We start from the raw sequence: 22,652 nt of genomic DNA, 5'->3' as shown, positions 1-22,652 counted from the left end.
CATGCATCTTTTCTACCTACAACACTATGAAACTAGAAATCGATCACAAGAAAAAACCTGGAAAGAACACAAATGTATGGAGGATAAATAACTTGCTACTAAACAATGAATAGGTCAACCAAGAAATCAAAGAAAAATTTTAAAAATACATGGAAATAAATGATAATGAAAACGAAAATGAAAATATAAGTTTCCAAAATCTTTGTGGAGCCACAAAAGTGGTTCTAAGAGGGAAGTATACACCAATATAAGCCTATGTCAAGAACGAGAAAAGTCTCAAATAAACAACCTAATCTTACACCTCAAGGAGCTAGCAGAAGAACTATCAAAACACCAAAACAGCAGAAAGGAGGAAATAATAAAGATTACAGCAGAAATAAATTATATGGAAACTAAAACACGATATAACAGATCAGTGAATCCAGGAGTTGGTTCTTCGAAAAGATTAACAATATTAATAAATCTCCACCAAGAATCATTTAAAAAAGGGAGGAAGGAGAGAACTCAAATGAACAAAACCACTAATGAAAGAGGAGGAATAACCAGCACCACAGCAATACAATAATTATAAGAAAATATTATGAAAAATTATATGCCAATAAATTGGACAACCTAGACAAAAACAGATAAATTTCTAGAAACATATAAACTACCAAAATGGAAGCAAGAAGTAATAGGAAAATTTGAACAGACCAATTATCAGCAAGAAAACTGAATCAGTAATCAAAGAACTCCCAGAAATCAAGGTCCAGGACCACATGACTTCACAGATAAATTTCCCAGTTATTTAAAGACGAGTTAATACCTATTCTTCTCAAACTATTCCAAAAAATTAGAAGAAGAATGAAAACTTTCAGATTCATTCTATGAGGCCAGCATTACCCTGATACCAAAACCAGATAAAGACACAACAAAAAGGAGAACAGGCCAATATCTCTGATAAAATATAGATGCAGAAATCCTCAGTAAAATACTAGCAAACCAAATCCAACAATACATTAAAAAAATTTTAATCGTGATCAAGTGGGATTTGTTGACAGGCTGCAAGACTGGTTCAATACAAATCAATCAACATGATACATCACATCAATAAGAGAAAGGATAAAAACTATATAACATTTTAATAGATTCTGAGAAAGCATTAGACAAAGTACAACACCCATTCATGATAAAAACCCTCAACAAAGTAGATTTAGAGGAACATACCTCAACATAATAAAGGCCGCATATAAAAAACCCACAGCAAACGTCATACTCAATGGAGACAAACTGAGAGCTTTTTTCCTAAAGTCAGTAACAACACACTCATGTCCACTCTCACCACTTTTATTCAACATAGTACTGGAAGTCATAGCCACAACAATCAGACAACAAAAAGAAATAAAAGGCATCCAAATGGTAAGGAAGAAATAAAGCTCCTGCTATTTGCAGATGGCATGATACTGTATATAGAAAAGCCTAAACACCACCAAGGAACTATTAGAACTGATAAATTAATTCAGTAAAGTTGCATCATTCAAAATCAATGTACAAAAATCTGTTGCAATCCTGTACACCAATAATTAAGCTGCGGAAAGAGAAATTAAGAAACAATCCCATTTACAACTTCACCAAAAATAATAAAAGACCTCGGAATAAACTTAGCCAAAGAGGTGAAAGACCTGTACTCTGAAAACAATGATGAAAAAAATTGAAGAAAACTGAAAAGACATTTCATGCTCATTGATTGAAAGAACAAATAGTGTTACAATGTTTATACCACACAAAGCAGTCTACACATTTAATGCAGTCCCTATCAAAATACCAACAGCATTTTTCACAGAATTAGAACAAATAATCCTAAAATTTGTATCGACCATAAAAGACTACAAATAACCAAAACAATACTGAAAAAGAAAAAACTGGAGGTATCATAATCCAGACCTCAAGTTATATTGCAAACCTGTTATGGTCAAAACAGTATGATAATTGTAACAAAAATAGACACAAAGATGAATAGAATAGAATAGAATAGAATAGAATAGAATAATAGAATAGAATACCCAGAAATGAATCCACAATTTTATGGTCAATTAATCCAATAAACGAGGAAAAATATGCAATTGAAAAAAATCTCTTCAGCAAATGGTGCTAGGAAAACTAGACAGCTTCATAAAAAAGAATGAAATTGGACTACTTTCTTACACCATACAAAAAAATAGATTCAAAATGAATTGAAGACATAAATGTGGGACCTAAAACTATAAAAATTCTAGAAGAGAGCACAGGCAGTAATTTCTCTGATATTGGCCATAGCAATGTTTTTCTAGTTAGATCTCTTGAGGCAAGGGAAATAAAAGCCAAAATAAACTATTGGGACTACATCAAAACCAAAAGCTTCTGCACAATAAAGGAAATGACAAAACTAAAAGACAACCTACTGAATGGGAGAAGATATTTACAAATGACATATCCAATAAATGGTTACTATCCAAAATATGTAAAGAACTTATCAAACTCATTTCCCCCCAAAAATGAATAATCCAATTTAAAAATTGGCTGAAGACATGAATAGAAATTTTTCCAAAGAAGACAGATGGCCATCTGACACATAAAAAGATGCTCATCATCACTCATCATCAGGGAAATGTGAATCAAAACTATAATGAGATATCACCTCACACCTGTCAGAATTGCTGAAGTCAAAAACACATGAAACAAGTGTTGGTGAAGATGTGGAGAAAAAGGAACCTTTGTGCACTGTTGGTGGGAATGCAAAGTGTTGCAGCCTCTGTGGAGAACAGTATTGAGGTTCCTCAAAAAGTTAAAGATAGAACTACTGTCTAATCCAGTAGTTGCTATTGGGTATTTACCCCAAAAATACAAAAATACTAATTCAAAGGGATACGTGTATGCCTGTATTTATTACACACTGTTTACAATAACCAAATTATGGAAGCAGCCCAAGGGTCCATCAAATGATGAATGGATACATAAGTGGTATATATATACAGTGGAACATAAAAAAAAAGGGGTAAAGTCTTGTTATTTGCAACGACATGGAAGGAGCTAGAGAGTATAATGATAAAGTGATATAAGTCAGAGAAAGACAAATACCATATGATTTCACTCATATGTGGAATTTAAGAAACAAAACAAACAAGCAAAGTTAGAGAGAGAGAGAGAGAGAGAGAGAGAGAAACCAAGAAACTGATGGTTATCAGAGGGAAGGTGAGTAGGGGGATGGGTGAAATAGGTGTGGGGATTAAAGAGTACACTTATCATGATGAACACTGAGTAATTTATAGAATTGTTGAATCACTATATTGTACACCTGAAACTAATATAATGTTGAATGTTAATATACTGGAATTAAATAAAAACTTAAAAAAAAAAAAGCTCACTAAAATTAGACAGGTTTGGATATGTTCCCAGTGGGATTATTTACAAATGCTAACAGCCACTCACCTTCAGATTATTGTTAGAGGAGAAGATTAAAGTTATTTTTTTTTCTAGACACTATAGTGAAATTGTCTATGCTTGCAATTGAACACATTTCTAATTATTCATTTCTCATTTCCATCTTAAACATTAAAAATATAGTAAAATAAACATTTTATGTTTTTTCAGTTTTAATCCTCTTAATTTTTCAATTTTCATATATATAACATTTTCTATTATTTTATTATATGATTTATTTACTTATATTTGTTTTTTTATTTGTCTCCTTTGTTAGAATATAAATCCCTAATAGCTGGAATTTTTATTTGATTTGATTTTTTGACAGATATTACAAGCTCTTAGAGTTGTATCTGAAAAAAAAAAGAAAACCACATTTTAGCTGTATGGATTAATTAATCAATAATCTGAGGTTAAAAACGGTTTACTAGAGGGACACCTGAATAGCTCAGTCGCTTAAGCATCCAACTCCTGATCTTGGCTCAGGTCATGAACTCATGGTCATGGGATCTACCTCACTTTGGGCTCTGCACTGACAGCACAGAATCTGCGTGGGATTCTATCTTTCCTTTTCTCCCCCCCCCACCCCCCGCCCCATCTCTCTCTCTCTCTCTCTCTCTCTCTCTCTCTCTCTCTCTCAAAATAAATGAATAAACATTAAAAAAACAGATTAGTAGGGATTAAATAAATGTACTAGGGATTTAAATGAATGATGAGTATGGGTGTGAAAAGGACTGAATACCATGTATTTTTTTTTATGTGTTTTTTTCTCTCTAATCACGTGGGGAAAAATGGGATGGAGACACTGAGGATAGAAGGAATGAAGGGGATAGATATGAGGAAGGGGTATTCAGCAAAAACTTTTTTCAGACACTTTTTCTGAAATAATTGTATTTAATGAATACATTCTGTAAACTACAATCTTCCTCTCTATATCTATTATCTATCTATCATCTATCTATGTGTCTATGTATCAATGTATCTATCTATCATCTACCTACCATTGAGTTTTCTGAAACGAACACATGAATATTTTGCACATTTGTTAGGTAGTGAAAAGAGTGTAGTTCCCATTAGTTTAATTATTTTTCTATGCACCTTATTTTTTTTATAAAGAACTTCAGGATCACATACATTTTATTTAGGATTCCATTAAGACATGTAAAAATTCTACCTTTTATTAGTTTAATTTTCTTACTAGCACATTTATATGACTAAGTAGTATTGTATGAATAGTTAACACAAAAGACAACTTCCATGTGAATATTTCTACATCTATTAATGTCTTTTGGATCCCTCTAAAATTATACTACTCAATAACCTCACTTATTGCTAAATTTTACAATAGCATTTTAAGCTCTGATGCAAAGCCAATAAAATGAGCAATGTTTGTGATGAGTTTATAATCTTTTCTAATGATTGCTTGAATAAAGAATCAAATCTGGAGTTAATGCCTCTCCCCCCTTTCCTAGCAGTTAACTTGATTCTGTACACAGAAACTGAAGCAGACATTATTATAAATCTGAAACTTATATGTTTTCAATCTAAATCTAAAGTACCTTATCTCATACTACTACAATTTTGCAATCTTAGTCTTATGTGGTGTCTTAAAATCTCTTATGTGAACATATTCCTGAGCTACCAAAAATGATGGGAGGTAGTGTCTGAGGAACATGTTTTGTGTTTTCAGTCAAAGCAACTGAATTGACCTTCTCATTGATCTCTTACACTGAATTTCAAAAAAAGTAGCAGAGGCAGTTCTACCAGCAGGAGCTTTAAAAAATATTAAAAGGAGGGACACCTGGGTGGCTCAGTCGGTTGAGCATCCTACTTGGGCTCAGGTCATGATCTCATCCATAGTTCATGAGTTCAAGCCCTGCATGGGGCTCTGTGCTGACAGCTCAGAGCCTGGAGCCTGCTTTGTATTCTGTGTATCCCTCTCTCTTTGTCCCTCCCTTACTCATACTCTGTCTCTGTCTCTCTCTCTCTCTCTTAAAAATTAAAGTAATAATAAAATTTAAAACAAATATTAAAGGAATCACTAAATTTCTTTTTTCTAAACAAATTCAATATAATACTGATGTAGCTTCAAATTCAATATAATATGGATATAGCTTCCATCTCTTAAAAAAAAACAAGAAAAAGAAAATAGCTGTTGGTAAGATAATGGCTCTAAAAAAGGAATAGTAACCAATATTAGTTCAATGTCTACAGCAGTGGTTTAGAATAGAGAAATACATGGGGCTCAGTCAGGTAAGCATCTGACTCTTGGAATCGACTCAGAGGTTTGTGAGTTCGAGCCCTGCGTTGGGCTGTGCACTGACTGCACAGACCCTGGTTGGGATTCTCTCTCTCCCTCTCTCTCTCTCTCTCTGCCCTCTCTCACTAGCTCCCTCTCACTCTCTTTCAAAATAAAGAGGACAAACTCAAAAAGGTTAACAATGATACATTTTGGTGGATTTAAAAATATGGAGTTAATCTTTAAATTTATCTAGATTTTTAAAATATTAATTCAAAGATTTAAACCAACCTCTAGAATCAAATTGAAGATTTTTAAATGGTCTTGGAGATTCCTCTACTTGATTTTACTAATCTTATTTGTTAACAAATAAGAATGAGATTAAATGGCACCTATTATACATAGTGGTAGATTTTTTTTAAATTTTTTTTTTTTCAACGTTTTTTATTTATTTTTGGGACAGAGAGAGACAGAGCATGAACGGGGGAGGGGCAGAGAGAGAGGGAGACACAGAATCCGAAACAGGCTCCAGGCCCTGAGCCATCAGCCCAGAGCCTGACGCGGGGCTCGAACTCACAGACCGCGAGATCGTGACCTGGCTGAAGTCGGACGCTTAACCGACTGCGCCCCAGGCGCCCCCCATAGTGGTAGATTTTGATCCAGTGAGGAAAATGATGTGATAATAGAGCTAAATAAAAATATAAGTTGTACTTTATGATGTCATGAGCTTTCCATTTTCCACAAAGAAGGAACTTTATCACCTTTGAGGACTGTTAGTAGGGAATTTATACATCAGCTTTAATGGAAAAGATTAAATCCTATTCTAACACTTTCTATTTTTGTGAGAGGCATTAAAGGTTTTGGAATCATAAAGATCAAAATGTTAGTCCCAGCCCCATCACCAACAGCAGTGAGACATTAAGCATGGTAACTAAACTCTTTTTAAACATTTTTCTACCTCTACATTTGGGATAAAAGTGATTTTTTGTAGTACCGCTGTGCAGGCAGAATGAAATATTTGAAAAGCACCGTGTTTGGTACATATTAAGTTCTCAATAAATTTCAGTTATTTTTGTTACCTGAAAACGTAGTACTATTAATAAATAGCACTAAAAGGAAATGTGTTTTAGTAATTTTTTCTCCTCAGATTTGTCAATCTCCATCATCTTTATGCAAAGAAACTTTTTATGTGGCATAATTTGAGAAGCTGAAAGAAAAATAACCTCTCCTTACTAAGAATTCCAAACCAAATCCTGAGTGCTATTTATTCATTTATTTGCGTTAATGCTTATTGTTTAAAACAAATACAAACCTCTGAAAAAGGTGAATCAAGCCATTGTCAGACATCAGCATTTTTGCTCAAATAAGATTATAACACTAGTTTCTTTCACCAAGTAGGGAATGAGGGAAAGGGATGCATAAGTGGATTTCATGGAAAGTGTGATGAAGGAGGTCTTTCTTTCTTTCTTTCTTTCTTTCAATGTTTCTTTTTTTTTTTTTTTTTTTTTTTTTTTTTTTTTTTTTGAGAGAGAGCATGAGTTGGGAGGGGAGGATGTGAAGCTTGAAGCTAGCTTTGTGCTGACAGTCTGACAGCAGCAAGCCCAGCATGGGGCTCGAGCTCACAAACTGTGAGATCAGGACCTGAACTGAAATCTGGAGTCAGACACTCAACCAACTGAGCCAACTCAACCAACTGAGCCACCCAGGCACCCTAAAGGAGGCCTTTAATGACAGGAAGATGGGCTGGTCCAAAGTTTCCCAAGATGGAGCTTCATGGCCAAAAGAGAAACAATAAGAATGATGCATCAGGCTTTCCATAAAGCTGAATTCACTCAATATATTCTGAAGTTATGTCATTACTACTTTATGGGAATTGGTATTTTATTTCTTCTTGAAATTAGGGTGGGTAGTTTTGTTTTAAAATGTATTACTGATTGAATCTTAAGATATTCAGCATTTTGAGAGAGATAATCATTGAGTTCTTTACAGTTTTCAGATGCTTGATGGAAAGAAGGGGAATGCAAGATGCTGATACAGTAACGAGTTTCTTTGCTAACAAACAGAAACATTCATTCACTCTAAATAAACATTCATTTATTTACTCATTTAAAAAACAGACATTGTTTTAGGAATAGAGCAGACAACAAGAAAAAAATCCCTACTATCATTATAACTTACTTTATAATAGAAGAAGCCAGAAAAAAAAAACCAACCAAACTTTACCATTCTTTACAGCAATAAATGCTATGTGAATACAGAGCAGGGAATTGACTGATGGGGAAAGCATTTTATATAGGAGTCGATAAACATCTCTTTGAAGAAAGGATATTTGAAGTTAGATATGAATGATATGAAAGAATCATCGACTGCCTCTCTGAGAGACTAAGTGGAAAATTTTGTTGGCTTGTTGGGACAATGGGAGAGAGTGTGTAGGTTATACGTGTGATAGCAACAAGTTTACAAACAGTTAAATATAGAGCTAGTGGGAAAGTGAGGGCAGGAAACAAAGCAAAAGAAACATTCTGGGATCAGATCATGAACAGCCTTATATTCCATGGTAAACACGCTAAACCCTTTGATTTTATCCTAAAAGGAATTATGAAGGGAAATTATACAACCAGAATTGCATTGTGGCAAGATAGGTCTGGCATTGTGGAGAATGATTTGGTGTGTGGAGGAGACAGAGATCAGATTGGCATCTGGGATACTAAGTTCTTCCTTGTTAGATATATGTACAGGCTTCATTGAGAACACAAAGGAGTTATGAATCATATCTGTGGTGGATCAAAAAGTGCTTCCTTGCAGACAACATTTAACTTTAGTTTTGTTAGAGGAGTGGCTGTTTGTGGCATCTTGGAAAATAGGAGTCGCATGATAGGAATTGAAATCACAGGCAACAGGGGAAGAGTAGGAAAAAGCAGAGACATGGAAAGCGTCTTGATCACTATGTAACACTCTGACTAATGTGTAAGACCATAAGGAACAGAGATGAAACTAGCAGTCTCATCTCTTGAGAGTGATAATGAACAGAAGCCTAAAAATCAATAACAAAGGAATCCAGAACAATTCTGAATAATGAATGTACTAGTGGAAGTTTCAGCCACTTATAAGGAAGATGTGCTATTATAATGCTGTGGGTGGCTCCTGGAAGGGAATGTATTCCATTTTACATTTGTGTAAGATAACGTCTCTATATATTTACATATTCATATAAAATAATCTAATATATTATACTCTACTACACTATAATACAATATAATACAGTCAATTGTTGGGGTCTTAGGTCTGGAAGTTCTCACTTAATCCGCCTATATAATAAGTTCATAGTACATAGAATACCACAGTATTTAAAAGAAAAGTCATATTCTTGATTTCTATGGTCTAGAAATTAGCCTTAATATGAGGAAGGATGTTTCAACAATTACAGTGGTCCAAGAAGGAAGTGGTTTGGCTGGTGCCAGCACCATCCCTCCTAGAGAGCCAGCTTGCATCCTAGATGTTGTCAAAAGTCAGGGGCAGTGATGGGTCACTCAGCTGTGTTATAGTTACTCCTTCAAGCATAGATTGGGTTGTTTAGCACTAATGTTTCAATTTTATGAAAAGTGTTGATTAAGAAAGTTTAGGCTAACTTGGGAGAATCAGCATTATCTTTTTCTCTGTGCTGTGAATTCAAACTGAATATGGACAATAAGAAAATCTTCATAAAATACATGATCTATTTTATATTACCCAGAGAAAACTAAACCAAATAAATCTATCCTCATAGAACCAATTTCTCCTATGTAACTTGTTTATGTACTTATAGCTTCTTTTTTCCTCTGATTTCTCTAGAAGGTTTTCTGTAAAATTACCTTCTGTGGAAATTTAATATTAGGGTTGATTTTGCCTTGAGTTCAGTTAAATTTGTTGTTTTATTTCTAAAAGTTGAAGTCATTTCAGCACAAGATATATAGGGAGAAGCAAAAGTACAATTGTAGGATTTCTTATTACAAAAATGCAATTAAATATTGTATTAAAAATATTGATTTTCGTATCTAGTAGCAGTTCTTTGAAAATCTTTCTGCTAAAAACACATCAAACCATAGAATGTGAGATTGGAATATCTCCTATATGTGTGAAACATCCCTCAATTATCTTCTTCAAAATTCATTTCTCCACAGGTAGTTTATCCTCTTTTTTTAAACGTTTATTTATTTTGAGAGAGAGAGAGAGAGAGAGAGTGCACACGTGAGTAGGGGAGGGGCATAGAGAGAGGGAGAGAGAAAATCCCAAGCAGGCTCCATGCTCTCAGTGCAGAACCCAAGAGGGAGATCTCACAAACCATGAGATCATGATCTGAGCTGAAATCAAGAGTCCTATGCTTAACTGACTGAGCCACGCAGGTGCCCCCAAGGTGGTTTATTCTAATGTTGTTTCCTAGAAAACATTTCTGTATTTTCAGCTAAAATTGTCTCACATCCCACACTCCAAGGATAATTAAGTATCCTAATTATCAAAAAAAGAAAAAAAAAGTTTTATTGCTGTCTACTTACTCTGTCCAACATCATAACTACCATCCCAGACACCCTTTCTTCCCACTCTCAACCCCTTTCACCTGAAAAAAACACTCTGTACTACATTTGTGTGCGTGTGTGTGTGTGTGTGTGTGTTTCTGACATGTTCAAATCCCTTAATAAAATACTTCTATTGCGTCTTTATCTATGATTTTGTAGAAGACACCTGCCTTTCCTCTACCATGGATTTATATCCATCCCAGAAACGAATATCCCTATTTTTAGCCCCAAACTTGCATTTCTTGTTTCTTCGATTAGTGATTTTTTATCTGTCTCTTTAAAATGATAACCCCTATCTTCCATCACCTCACCCTTCTCTCTGACTTACAATGTCTGCCATGTGTAGTTGCAGTTTTGCTTTATTAAGTTAGTACCATCCAAACACTGTTCTGAAACCATCTCTGTCTTCTATCCTCTGCAAATAGATGGTTTAGAACACTTGAAAATAAATATACAAATTAACTTTATGTAAATTTATTCACTGTATTCAGTAATCATTTCAGTTTTCATCTTGCTCAGCTATGGTTTTTTGTTTTTGTGTGTGTGTTTTGCTTTTTGTGTTTTGTCTTAATTTGTTCAGCCTTTTAGTTCAAACTTCTTTTTTTTTTTTTTTTTTTTTTTTGCATTTAATTGCATCTTCTTTTCTTTAGGGCTTCTCATCTTCTTGCTGCAATCCATAATGCATTGTTTCTATGCCTGAAGTACAAGGACTTTCTACCAACAGCTGAAGAATCTAAATCCTTTGTTCCCAAGAGGGTCCTGGGCAGCATGACATAGTATCCAGTATAACCCCTACCATGCCAGCTAGGATCCTCTAGAATTTTGAATGCCCTCTTTTCCTGAGGGGAAATTGGGAGAGGAAGCCCTCATCACTGAGGCTGGTCTCAGGTTGCAACTGTTATTTATTTTAATCTTCCAATAACACCTACCCACTCTCAATTCCCTCCTTATCAGCTGGCACCTCTCCTGGCCTCACTGAGCTTAGTCACTTGACCCAGACCCTTATCCTTAAGGTCTGAGTCCTCAGACATCATACTTTTCTCATCTATAATTGCTGTACTTGTCTGTTCATTGTCAATTTGAAGCAAAGGACTAGTAAGTGGTGCCCACCACCCAAATATGTTCTTCCTCACCGGTACTGTGTAAGAGCATCTCTGCTTTGGGAAGATCAGGTCAATTATCCCGCAAGATAGGCCCAGACAGCAGCTGTAGCTTATCCTGTAATGAGACTGTGACTGGGTCTCCTGGCAGAAACATGTCTCCTTCAGATTTTATACCCCCACACTCTACTTCCTTTGGGGCCTTTCCTGTTTTCTTCATGTCTCTGATGGGTTCCTTCATCTATTTGTCCACATTGTTCTCTTTTGCCACTAGAACCTTTAACATACTAATTATTGTGCTTTGTCTAAGTATGTTGTGTTTATTCTAAATATCCATCTAAGTATGTTTTTTTTTTAATTTAAGTATGTCCTTTGTGTATTATGTGAGAGTGCTCCAAGTTTTTCAATCTGTGGATTTATTTTTTATTAATATCTGGGAAAGCATTATTTCTTCCATTTCTCCCTCCCCTTCTAAGACTCCAATTATATTGATGTTAGATGGCTGAATATTATCTCATAAATCAATGCATACTGGTTTATTTTAGGACTGGTTTTCCATTGGGATAGATTCCATTTCTAGGTATTTGTGTGCAATGATTTTTCTCCTATATAGAGTCTAATCTATTGTTAAATTTATCCAGTATATGTATAAAAGAATGTTAAATATATTATTCCTATCATTTTGAAGATTGTTTGTAGTAGCTGATTTTTTTTCTGTTACGAGTCATTTTCCTGATTCTTCTAGTAATTTGAGGCCTGCATGACATACATTGTGAATCTCTGCATTTTTCTGTCTTCCTTTTTAAAGGTTGTTGAATTTTGTTCTAGCAGGCAGTTAATTTGTTTTCTAATCACTTGATTCAAGGCTTCTTTTTACAGTTTGCTAGTTTGCTAGTGTGATTATATGGCATCCTTTATTTTGAGGCTGGCATAACTCTTTTCTTAAAATTTAGTCTGTCTGGTACTTTCATTGAGTGCTCTCATGAGAAATCTTTCTACCATGGTTGATTGGATCCTAGACATCTCCCAGTCTTGTGTCACCAAAGAGAGTTGTTCAGTTTATTGATCCCCATTGTTTTTTTCTACAATAGTTCTTCTTTGCCTCTCCTTGTGGAGTCTCACCCTGAGTATCTGCTAATCAGTATTTAACCACACTCAAGTGCAGATTTCTTAGATATCCTTGACTGTGTAAATCTTTTTTATATGATAATCTATCTTTAGCCTTCCTGAATTTTGATTTCAGTTTTCTTGGCTTAGCAAAGCTGCTGTCCTCTGCTTTGACCCCCTTTGTGCTACAATCTTTGGTTGGATTTCCAGACGGAAAACTTCAACAGACATAGGGGTCAGCTCATTTCTTTCTCACTCCACAGGTATCATAGTCCCCAGCTCCCTTTGTTACTAAATAGTATGTGCTGTTTTATAGCTTTTTACAGAGAAGGGCTAGTTCAGTAGCTGGAATCTGGCCTGGAAATGAGAATCTTTATGCATTTTTAAAAAAGAGCTTTATTGGGGTGCCTGGGTAGCTCAGTCAGCTAAGCATCCGACTTTGGCTCAGGTCATATCTTACAGTTCATGAGTTCAATCTCCATTTCGGGCTCCGTGCTGATGGCTGGGAGCCTGGAGCCTGCTTCGGATTGTGTCTCCCTGTCTCCCTGACTCTCCTTTTCTCATGCTCGCTCTCTCTTTCTCTTTCTCGCTCTCTCAAAAATCAATAAACATTAAAAACAAACTTAAGAAAAATAAAGAAAAGAGCTTTATTGAAGGAAGATGGACTTATAATAAACTACATATATTTGATTTGTACAATTTGATAATTATTGATATGTGTACACACTTATGAAATCATCACCACCGTCAAGATAATGAATATATCCATTACCCCATGTTCCTCTCCCCCTCTTGTCCTTCTCCACACCCTCCTCTTATCAACAGGCAATGACTGGCCTACTGTCTGTTTCTATAGATTAATTTGCATGTTCTGTGATTTTAAATAAATTGACTCACACAGTGTGAACTCTTTTTTGTCTGACTTCTTTCACACAGCATAATTATGATGTTCATCCTTGTTCTATGTATCAATAAGTCTTTTAATTGATGAATAGTATTTAATTGCGTTGATGTAATGCAATTTGTTTATTCACCCGTGGTAGACATTTGGGTTACTTCTAGTTACTGACTATTTCAAATAAATATTAATGAAAATTCACGTACAAGTCTTTGTATGGACATATACTTTCATTTCTCTTCAGGTAAATACCTAGGAATAGAATGGCCTGATTAAAAGACAGGAAAACATTGGGGTGCCTGGGTGGCTCAGTTGGTTAAGCATCTGTTGATTTCAGCTCAGGTCATGATCTCGTGGTTTGTGGGTTCGAGCCCCAAATTAGGCTCTGTGCTGACGGCTCAGAGCCTGCTTGAGATTCTCTCTCTCGCCCTTTCTCTCTCTCTCTCAAAAATAAACAAATAAACTTAAAAAAAAATTCTTAGAAGACAAGAATATGTCTTCCAAGGTAGTTGTACAAACTATAAGGGTTCCAGTTTCTCCACATCTTCACAAGCATTGTGGTATGTTCTTTCATTTCTTTTCTTTCATTCCTTTTTTTCTTGTTTCTTTTGTAGGAACTACACAGTATGGTATTGTTAACTGTATGAAGTGTGTTGTATAGCACTTTCTCTTCTTGCATGACTGAAACAATGGGCATAAAATTTCAATCCTGCAAGATGGTCTTTTTTTTTTTTTAATTAAAAAATAGCTGTGCAATTGCTCTAGGTCAAATTGTGTCTCCTCAAAATTCATATGTTGAAGACCTACTCCCCAGTATGATGGCATTTGGAAATGGGATTTTGGGGAGATAATTAGGTTTAGGTGAGGCCATGAAGAGCCATGAGACCTTCATAATGGCATTAGTATCTTTATAGAATAGACATTAAAGAGTTTTCTGTCTCTCTCTTTGCTGTGTGAGGACATAAAGAAAAGGCAGCCATCTACAAGCTAGAAAGAGTTCTCATCAGAAGCTAACCAGGCCGGCACCTTGATCTTGAACTTCTAGCCTCCAAAAATGTGAGAAAATAAATTTCTGCTGATTAAGCCACTTAGTCTATGACATCTAGTTTTGGAAGCCTGAGCAGACTAATATAGTAATGATACCTTTTTGGTTTCAATTTGTATTTTTTAATTTTTTTTAAATCAGATTTTCATGTTTATGAAAGTATGTTTGTACTTGATTGGAATTTGACTCAATGGAGTCTGTAGATCAAATTTAGGTGGATAGACATCTTTATATTGTCATTCCAATCCCATTAAAGTGGGATTTTTAAAAATTGTATTTAGATCTTCCATAATTTTTTTCTGCCATATTTTATAACTGTCTGCACACAAGTGTTACACTCTTTTGTTAATTAATTCATGGATTATAGTTTTTTTGCTGTTATTGTAAATATAGTCTGCTAAATTGTGTCATAATTTTTTAAATTTATTTTTTGATGTCAACTGAAAATTTTTTCTTGAGAGTTTTCCAATCATTTTTGTTTATCATTTTTTAAAATTTTTACTCAATGATATCATGCTTATATTTCTATTGAGACATTTAAAAATTGCCTTCATAAAAACAGAAGTTTGATGTAATTTAAGCTGCCTCTTCTTGACTATAACAGATTCCAGAAAAAAAAAAGTATCTTTCCCAAACTTTTCCAGAGTATTAAATCTCACCATATCTCTATAAAATGGTTGCTCTCTAATTGCCAAATTGAATAGCCTATGTTGGTAATGGAGGAAGAGGGAGTGAAGACAAAAACATTTTATGAAGGTATTCATTAATATTCTTTATAAACCAAAGTCCTGAAAAGGAAGTAAAATACCTATATTTTTTCCTTATTTTTTGAATCAAGCAGGTTTTAGAAGATTTTGTGAATTCAAACGCAATGGTTGTCACATAGTAGAGATCAAATGGATTTGGATTCAATATTTTTCATTGATTCTACTTGCAATTTTCAATAGCATTTCTTACTGTTTCTTATCTCTTTCTCTATCTTCCTATTTTTATCTACTGCATTCCATGCTGTTAAAACATCCTACAAACTTTATTCTATTGTGCTAAGCTTGTAATGACCTCTACAAGAAAGTGGAAAGTGAATGGGGCCAAAAAATATAAAAAAAAAGATATGTGAAAAAGTAGGGGGTGGGAAGGTGGCCGTTATTACTCTCTTGAAATAATAAATAAAGGGAACATTTATCCATTTCTATTGGATAGAGAATAAAAGATCATAGACCCAAATTAGAGCAAATATGGTTTAGTTTAATTCATTGAAGCAGAAGCAATTTGTTCTGTAACTTCAATGGAAATTAATTCCCACTGTGGTCCCTATAATTTCAATAAAGACTTAAGCTTGTTTCACATTTGTGCATTCCATTTCATGGTACTAGTTCTCCCTCCATATACAAGGTAGATCATTTGGAAATTGTTTTTAGAAATTCATAAACTTTTAACACGTATTTTTACTATTTATAAACAACCAAATGATTATTTCTGATAATCTTGGCAATTAGAATCTAGCTATCTTTATCATATTTGTTTCTTTGCTGACATGCAATTTAGTTAACCAAGTCACATGCAAATCTTGAATAAATATTGATGAAACCATTTTACCCATCTTTACAAATAAACTGTTTTCTGTTGATTATGTAGTTTTTCACAAGTCCATGAAAGAATATTTAAAATTTTCCACTTGGCTTTTCTTGTTTGTAAGAATGGGATTTATTCTACTTTTGGCTTACTGCATTAGAGGACTTTTGCTGCTTCTATTAGGTGTTACTTGCCTATACTTTTAGTAGGTGTATGTACTACGCTTACCATTAACTGACTTACACAGAGTCTTTTAGGAAGCAGGATACATGCTACTTAAGGCTAAGGACACTGATTTCATGATCTTTGAGGGAGGATCATGAAATTTTAATACAACTAGTATTTGTTCCTGAACAAATTGTTTTTCCACAGCTCTGACCTGTGTCGTGAGTTTCTGTTATAAGACTGCGAACGAATTAGGTACTGCATCTGTGAATACTCTCCATGATTTCTCAGAGACTATTTAAAGTAACCCCAATAAGAAACTGTGGCTTATCTGGAATTTACTTGTAACTGTTGTAATGCCACAAATGTTGCTTACTGCATAATGGAAGTGAAAAAGATATCCAGATTGATGCTTTTGGTAATTGTGGATTATCACAGACATTATCCACTGCTCTAATCCTATTAAAGCACATAGAATGGGTTAACGTAGACCCACCCTCTTACATACAAAAATAATCAAGGAAATTCTCTAACTCTAGAAAAAAAATGGCACATGAAAGATTTTAAACACTGTTCAGGAGTTCCAAAGCCTTTAAATTCACTTCAAGCTTGCCATTGAAAGACGCTCCTGCCATCTCAACTCTTCCACACAATGACAGTTGATGGGCCTACCCAGAGTCAGTGGACACCCCATAGAAACACTATACAATGACTTCTGATCATGTCAACTAAAATTATAGGTTCTTTGTATTTGACACAAAATAAGTACCCTACATTGATATATTAAAGATATAAAACTTATACTTAGCAAGTAGCAGAATTGGAATTTGACTGAGGTTTGTCTGAATTCAAAAAGCCCTGCCTTATACATACTATCTGTGTGAAGAAACAAAAGTGAGCAACCAGGTGGGTTAACAAAAAAGTGTTGCTCTCTTGCACTGTTGGTGGGAATGCAAACTGGTGCAACCGCTCTGGAAAACAGTGTGGTGGCTCCTCAAAAAATTAAAACTACCCTACATAGATCTACCCTATGACCCAGCAATATCACTGCTAGGAATTTATCCAAGGGATACAGGAGTGCTGATGCATAGGAGTACATGTACCCAATGTTTATAGCAGCACTTTCAACAATAGCCAAATTATGGAAAGAGCCTAAATGTTCATCAACTGATGAATGGATAGAGAAGATGTGGTTTACATATACAATGGAATACTACTTGGCAATGAGAAAGAATGAAATCATGCCATTTGCAGCAATGTGGATGAAACTGGAAGGTATTATGCTGAGTGAATTAAGTCAGTCAGGAAAGGACAGATATATGTTTTCACTCATATGTGGATCTTGAAACTTAACAGAAGACCATGGGGGAAGGTAAGGGGAAAAAAATAGCTACAGAGAAGGAGGGAGGCAAACCATAAGAGACTCATAAATACAGAGAACAAATTGAGGGTTGATGGGGTTGGGGGAGAAGGGAAAATGGGTGATGGTATTGAGGGGGGCACTTGTTGGGATGAGCACTGGGTGTTGTATGTAAGCGATGAACCATAGGAAGGAATCTACCCCAAAAACCAAGAGCACACTTTACACACTGTATGTTAGCCAATTTGACAGTAAATTATATTAAAAAATAAAATAAACATTAAAAAAGTAAAAAATAAAATAAATAAATAAAATATGACAAAGATTATTATGTTACATGAAGATCACAACATTCACCTTACTGGAGACTCTCACCCTCGCTGGCTCTGAGAAAGCTAGCAGACGCGTTGGAGTGTAAGAAACACCAGTCCAGAATTGAGGCTTTCAGTCTTAGAGCCACAGGGAATAGAAGTCTGCTCAGTTGAGGCTCAAATGAGACCTCAGCTGACACCGTGATTACAGCCTGGGAGATTTGACAGTAGAGAACCAACTAAGCTATACCTAGATCCTGGCCCATAGAAACTGTGAGATAATAAAAGTGTGTTGTATTTAAAAAAAGAAAAAAAGAAAAAGAAAAAGAAAAAGAAAAAGAAAAAGAAAAAGAAAAAGAAAAAGAAAAAGAAAAAGAAAAAGAAAAAGAAAAAGAAAATGTGATGCTTATTACATGGCACTTGCTTTTCACACTGTCCAGATTTGGGGTAAAGAGTAATGCCTGCTCCTAAAAAGAATCACCTCCATTTATTTATTTATTTATTTATTTATTTGTTTGTTTGTTTGTTTATATTTTTTGAGAAAAGAGAGTGCCCATGCACAAGAGAGCAAAACCAGGGGAGGAGAAGAGGGAGAAGGAGAGAGAAAATCTTAAGCAGACTCTGTGCACCGCATAGAGCCCTATGTAGAGCTTGATCTCATGACCCTCGGATCACGACATGAGTCAAAATCAAGAGTCAGACACTTAACCAACTGAGCCACCCAGGTGTCCCATCTCCCATTTCTTTTAACAAAACTTTTTAAAACTCTTATGTTTTATTTTACTTTTCAGCTTGATATTCCATGTTTTTTAGGCATAAAAAGAGAAACTTATGGGTACCAGAGAAAGAGTACGCTGGTGGTAATAAAGTACCCTGGTAAGCAAGTTGGGCTAAGTCATTTTCAGGGCCCAGTATAAATGAAAATATGGGACACATTCAAAAGGCAGAAGAAAGTCTTGTCTTCTGTGATCCTTCTTGAATTGTCATTTTTTATTTTCTATTAACGTCCTACCATTCAAGCATCAGGATACTCTGGGGGTGAGTATAGTGCCTCAGAGTTAGTTCCCTGAGGCCAGCTCCCTAACTCGGTTCCCAGGGTTCATGTGCCTAACTTTAATTCTCACCTTGCCTGTGCCCAGACCCCTGCTGGGGTGGAGAGATGTGAGGTACCTGCACTGGAGCAGGGGGGCTTCTGGCCACGAACTCGTTCTGGGAGATGAGGAGCTAGAAGGAGACAGAAGAAGACGGGATGATGTGTGAGCAGGGGCTGGAAGCCCCGACTCAGGATTCACTGTCCAATTAAACTTCACTTACAAAACATAAAGTTGTTAATAAATTCAAGACAGCAGCCATAGAGTATGTTTTAAGCATCAAGACCCCTCCTGAGTGTGGGAACCCTTTGCAACTCTGATGATCTCAGAGTGGTAAAGCTAGCCCTGCTTATAGGACATGTTCTTAGAAACAGGCTACAGTTGCCTTGGTTCCTTCAATTTACTAGGGGTCCTAGATAACAGGTGACAACAAAGAAGCCAGAATTGGACCCTGTGAGGCTCCCATTAAAAATGAATTTAGACCGAAGCAAAATGCTAAACCTCTTTATAAACCAAACCATTGATGGAAACAGAGAATAGATGACACCATAGAGCTACCCTTCAGAGACCATTTATAGAGAATTAATTATGCCCTATCTCATAGAAAGGAAGGGGATCCAGACAAGAACACAGTAAACAGCAGGATCAGTCAGGCCTTGTAGATAGGTAGAGGTAAAGTTAGGAACACTAGTTTCTACCCTGTCTCTTATCTTTTCAATAGTAAGACTGCAGTCAGGTAGTCCCCTGCACCAAATCCCCCAACGTGTAGCAGGGAAGTCAGTACAGGGTGATGAGAGTATTCACATAGATTTAAATATTCATTGAATGACTTGTCAATATCAGATTTGTCATAAAATTTGTGCTTCAGTTTCTCCATAAAATCAGAAGTTTTGTTAATATTGGCCAGAGCTGAAGGGTGCCTATTTCTTGTTTTCTGCTGGTGCCAACAGGAATGCTGGTTTGCCACACCATTCTCTTTGTCTCCAGAGGGAAGATGGCACTCTTTTATTTTTTAATTTTTTTAATATTTATTTATTTTTGACAGAGAGAGAGAGAGAGAGAGAGAGAGAGACAGAGCATGAGTGGGGGAGGGGCAGAGAGAGAGAGGGGGAGACAAAGAATTGAAGCAGGCTCCAGGCTCTGAGCTGTCAGCACAGAGCCTGATGCGGGGCTCGAACTCACAGACCGTGAGATCATGACCTGAGCCGAAGTTGGACACTTAACCGACTGAGCCACCCAGGCGCCTCTGAAGATGACACTCTTAAATCAACTTTCACCTTTTTTTAGGACAAAGATTTATTTGTGCTTATTTCTCAGTTGTGGGGTGAGGAAAGTCACAAAAAGTACATCCACCCCAATGTACTCATTTGCATTACTTCAAACAGAAAAGTGAGTTTGAGACCCTGCCTTTGCACTTGACTTTTACCTTTAGCTCATACATGTTTCTGCTTCATACGGTCCTCTTGCTTTTTTCTGCTCCTTTTTTATTGTAGTTATTTTTCTAATCGAGCCTTTACCTTCCTCTTCCTGTTACTTTATCCTACATCCCTTTTCTCCTTCTCCCCATTTCCCCCGCAGTTCCTTTTCATTGAGGATCTTCTACTACCTCATTTTTATACTACTTTTTTTTTTTTTAAATGCAAGCTGTGTAAAAGAAAGCATAAGGAAGACAAAATTGTTCTTAAAATTTTGGACTCTTTTATTGGAACCTACTGGAATCTGGGCAGTTTACTGAAGAGCAATAAAATCATCAAGAAAAAGATAAGCAGCACAGCCATTTCTTAATTTATTTGTCTCTAGGTTTTATTGTTTCAGAGGAAACTTCAAATACTTATAGCTACTGATTTAGAAAACGATCTCATTTCTTTAGCTAACTTCTATCTAGAGATTGAGTTACTGATTGTCAGTGAGCTGGCTGAGTACACTTGATTGGATTCAGGTTGTTGTTCAATTCTGCACACATTAGCAGATCCACACCATTAGGGCTTTATAAATGAAGGTCAAAATACTTATTTGATTTGATTTTGAATAAGCAGGCAATTTAAAGATTAGAGAATTGGGATAATGTGGTAGTTGTCTGAATACTATGCTAGCACCTGACTAAATGAGACCTCTTTAATAGGACTGGATCAAACAGTATTGTGGAAACACAATGGATATCAATAAAGAATAGATTCCACGTTTTTATTATTAAATCAAATACTAACACTAAAACAGTTTCTTCAAAAGGATATAGTATTCTAGTTACATGTTCAGAAATCCACTTATGACTTTAGATAAGCCTTTTCTCCTCGAAGGTCTCTTTAAAAATACTATAAAATAAAGATAACAATCTAACACCACAAAGTTATAAACATCGGTAAATGCTAAAAAAGAAAAAAAAAATCAGTCAAGTAAATGAAGATCTAATTAGCTTTACCAACCTATTCATGGATTGGGCAGCCTCCCATCTAACAAGTAGACAATAGTTCTCAGGAGTTGTACAAAATGGAAGATTTATATAGGAAGGAGGGTGGTGTAGGAAAGTTATTAGTGAAAGAAAGGAAAGAGTTGTTTCAGTCAAGATCACCTTCCCTTACTCGGTGAAGGCAGGAGGTCTTGTTATACAGGTCTTCTCTTCCTCTGGGGGATGGAGAAGGCCCATGTGATGCTGATGAGAAAATTCCTGACTGACTTCTTAAGACTACATTTCTGAGGGACTTGAAACTGCCAAGTAAAAAAAAAAAAAAAAAAAAAAAAAAGAAACTGCCAAGTAGTTTAGGTATTAAGTACAAATTTGGTAACCTGGCTTATGTGCCACCATCTTGAGCCTGTGGTTTTCTTTTAAACATAAGATAGTGACTAGAAAAATAATTACCAGAGTTATTAAGTAGCAGGTTGTTAAGTTCATACTAGACACTGGTACAAAAAATATATATATCATTATCCATTGGGGACTTCTGTTTTTGATGGAGGCAGAGAAAAAAATCCTTTTCTCTGGTTTACTTCTCAGAGTTTTTGTATTTTTTTTTTCCAATTCTCATCTTCCGCCTCTCTTTTTCCTCCTCCAACTCCTCCTCCTCCTCTATCCTCCTTCCTTCTTTTTAACGGGCTATTTACTGAAATCACTACCATCAATGTTAGGCTGTTACATGACCAAGCAGGCAATCAAACTTTTCTTGAAACAATAAATAAATACTTACCTAAATCCTTGTGTCCCTGTGTGTGTGTGTGTGTGTGTGTGTGCGGTTTTTTTGTTTTGTTTTGTTGTTGTTGTTGTTTGGCCAAAAATTGTCCCTCTATCCCAGTGTCTTTTAACTGAAAGTGAGATTGCCGTTAGTCTCATAAGCTTCTAGAGATTTATATAAATTCAAAGTTTTCAGCAACTATACCTGGAGAGAAATTAGATATGTAACCCACACTAAGGGTAGGGTTAGTATTTTATTTGTATTTTTCTCTCTAATATATGTCTGGCACAAAATAGGCATTTAGAATTTTTTAAATGAATAAAATAAACAATAAAAGGAGCACACTTTTTTAAAAATAAGATATTATCCAGGTAGAAAAAGTGTTCAAATGTTCTGTATATGCATTATCGATCTGTATGTGTGTGTGTGTGAATTTGTATGTGTACATACAGATAATTTATTTTTTAAATACCGTTTTTAAGGTTTGTCACATTAAAAAAATTAAATAACACACAAACAAATAGCTGAAAATATTGCCTTCAAAATATCCCATAACAAAATAAGTGTAGGCAAAATTTTCCTGCAGAAAAAAAGAAAACTGTGTTC

General features: G+C 35.3%; 1 protein-coding gene across 8 annotated transcripts in view; it reads right to left on the bottom strand.

Moving 5' to 3' along the window:
- The window catches only part of LOC122240403, a 140,802-nt gene that overhangs the window by 68,042 nt on the left and 50,108 nt on the right, over nucleotides 1-22,652 (bottom strand). For 6 of the 8 annotated variants that reach the window (XR_006220094.1, XR_006220095.1, XM_042992844.1 and 3 more), the window contains one exon: nucleotides 18,913-19,012. Coding sequence is in view for 6 of the 8 variants with exons in the window: in XM_042992844.1 (XP_042848778.1) it covers nucleotides 18,913-19,012 (100 nt within the window). In the remaining 2 variants the exon portion in view is untranslated. Of the gene's footprint in view, nucleotides 1-3,703; nucleotides 3,792-18,912; nucleotides 19,013-22,652 lie in introns of those variants that run through there. The other 2 variants (XM_042992846.1, XM_042992848.1) reach the window with 1 other exon arrangement.

The sequence above is a fragment of the Panthera tigris genome, chromosome B4 (genome assembly GCF_018350195.1).
Source record: "Panthera tigris isolate Pti1 chromosome B4, P.tigris_Pti1_mat1.1, whole genome shotgun sequence".
NCBI lineage: Eukaryota > Metazoa > Chordata > Mammalia > Carnivora > Felidae > Panthera > Panthera tigris.
The sequence above is the reverse complement of the archived record's forward strand: the minus strand, read 5'-3'. Positions and strand labels throughout refer to the sequence as shown.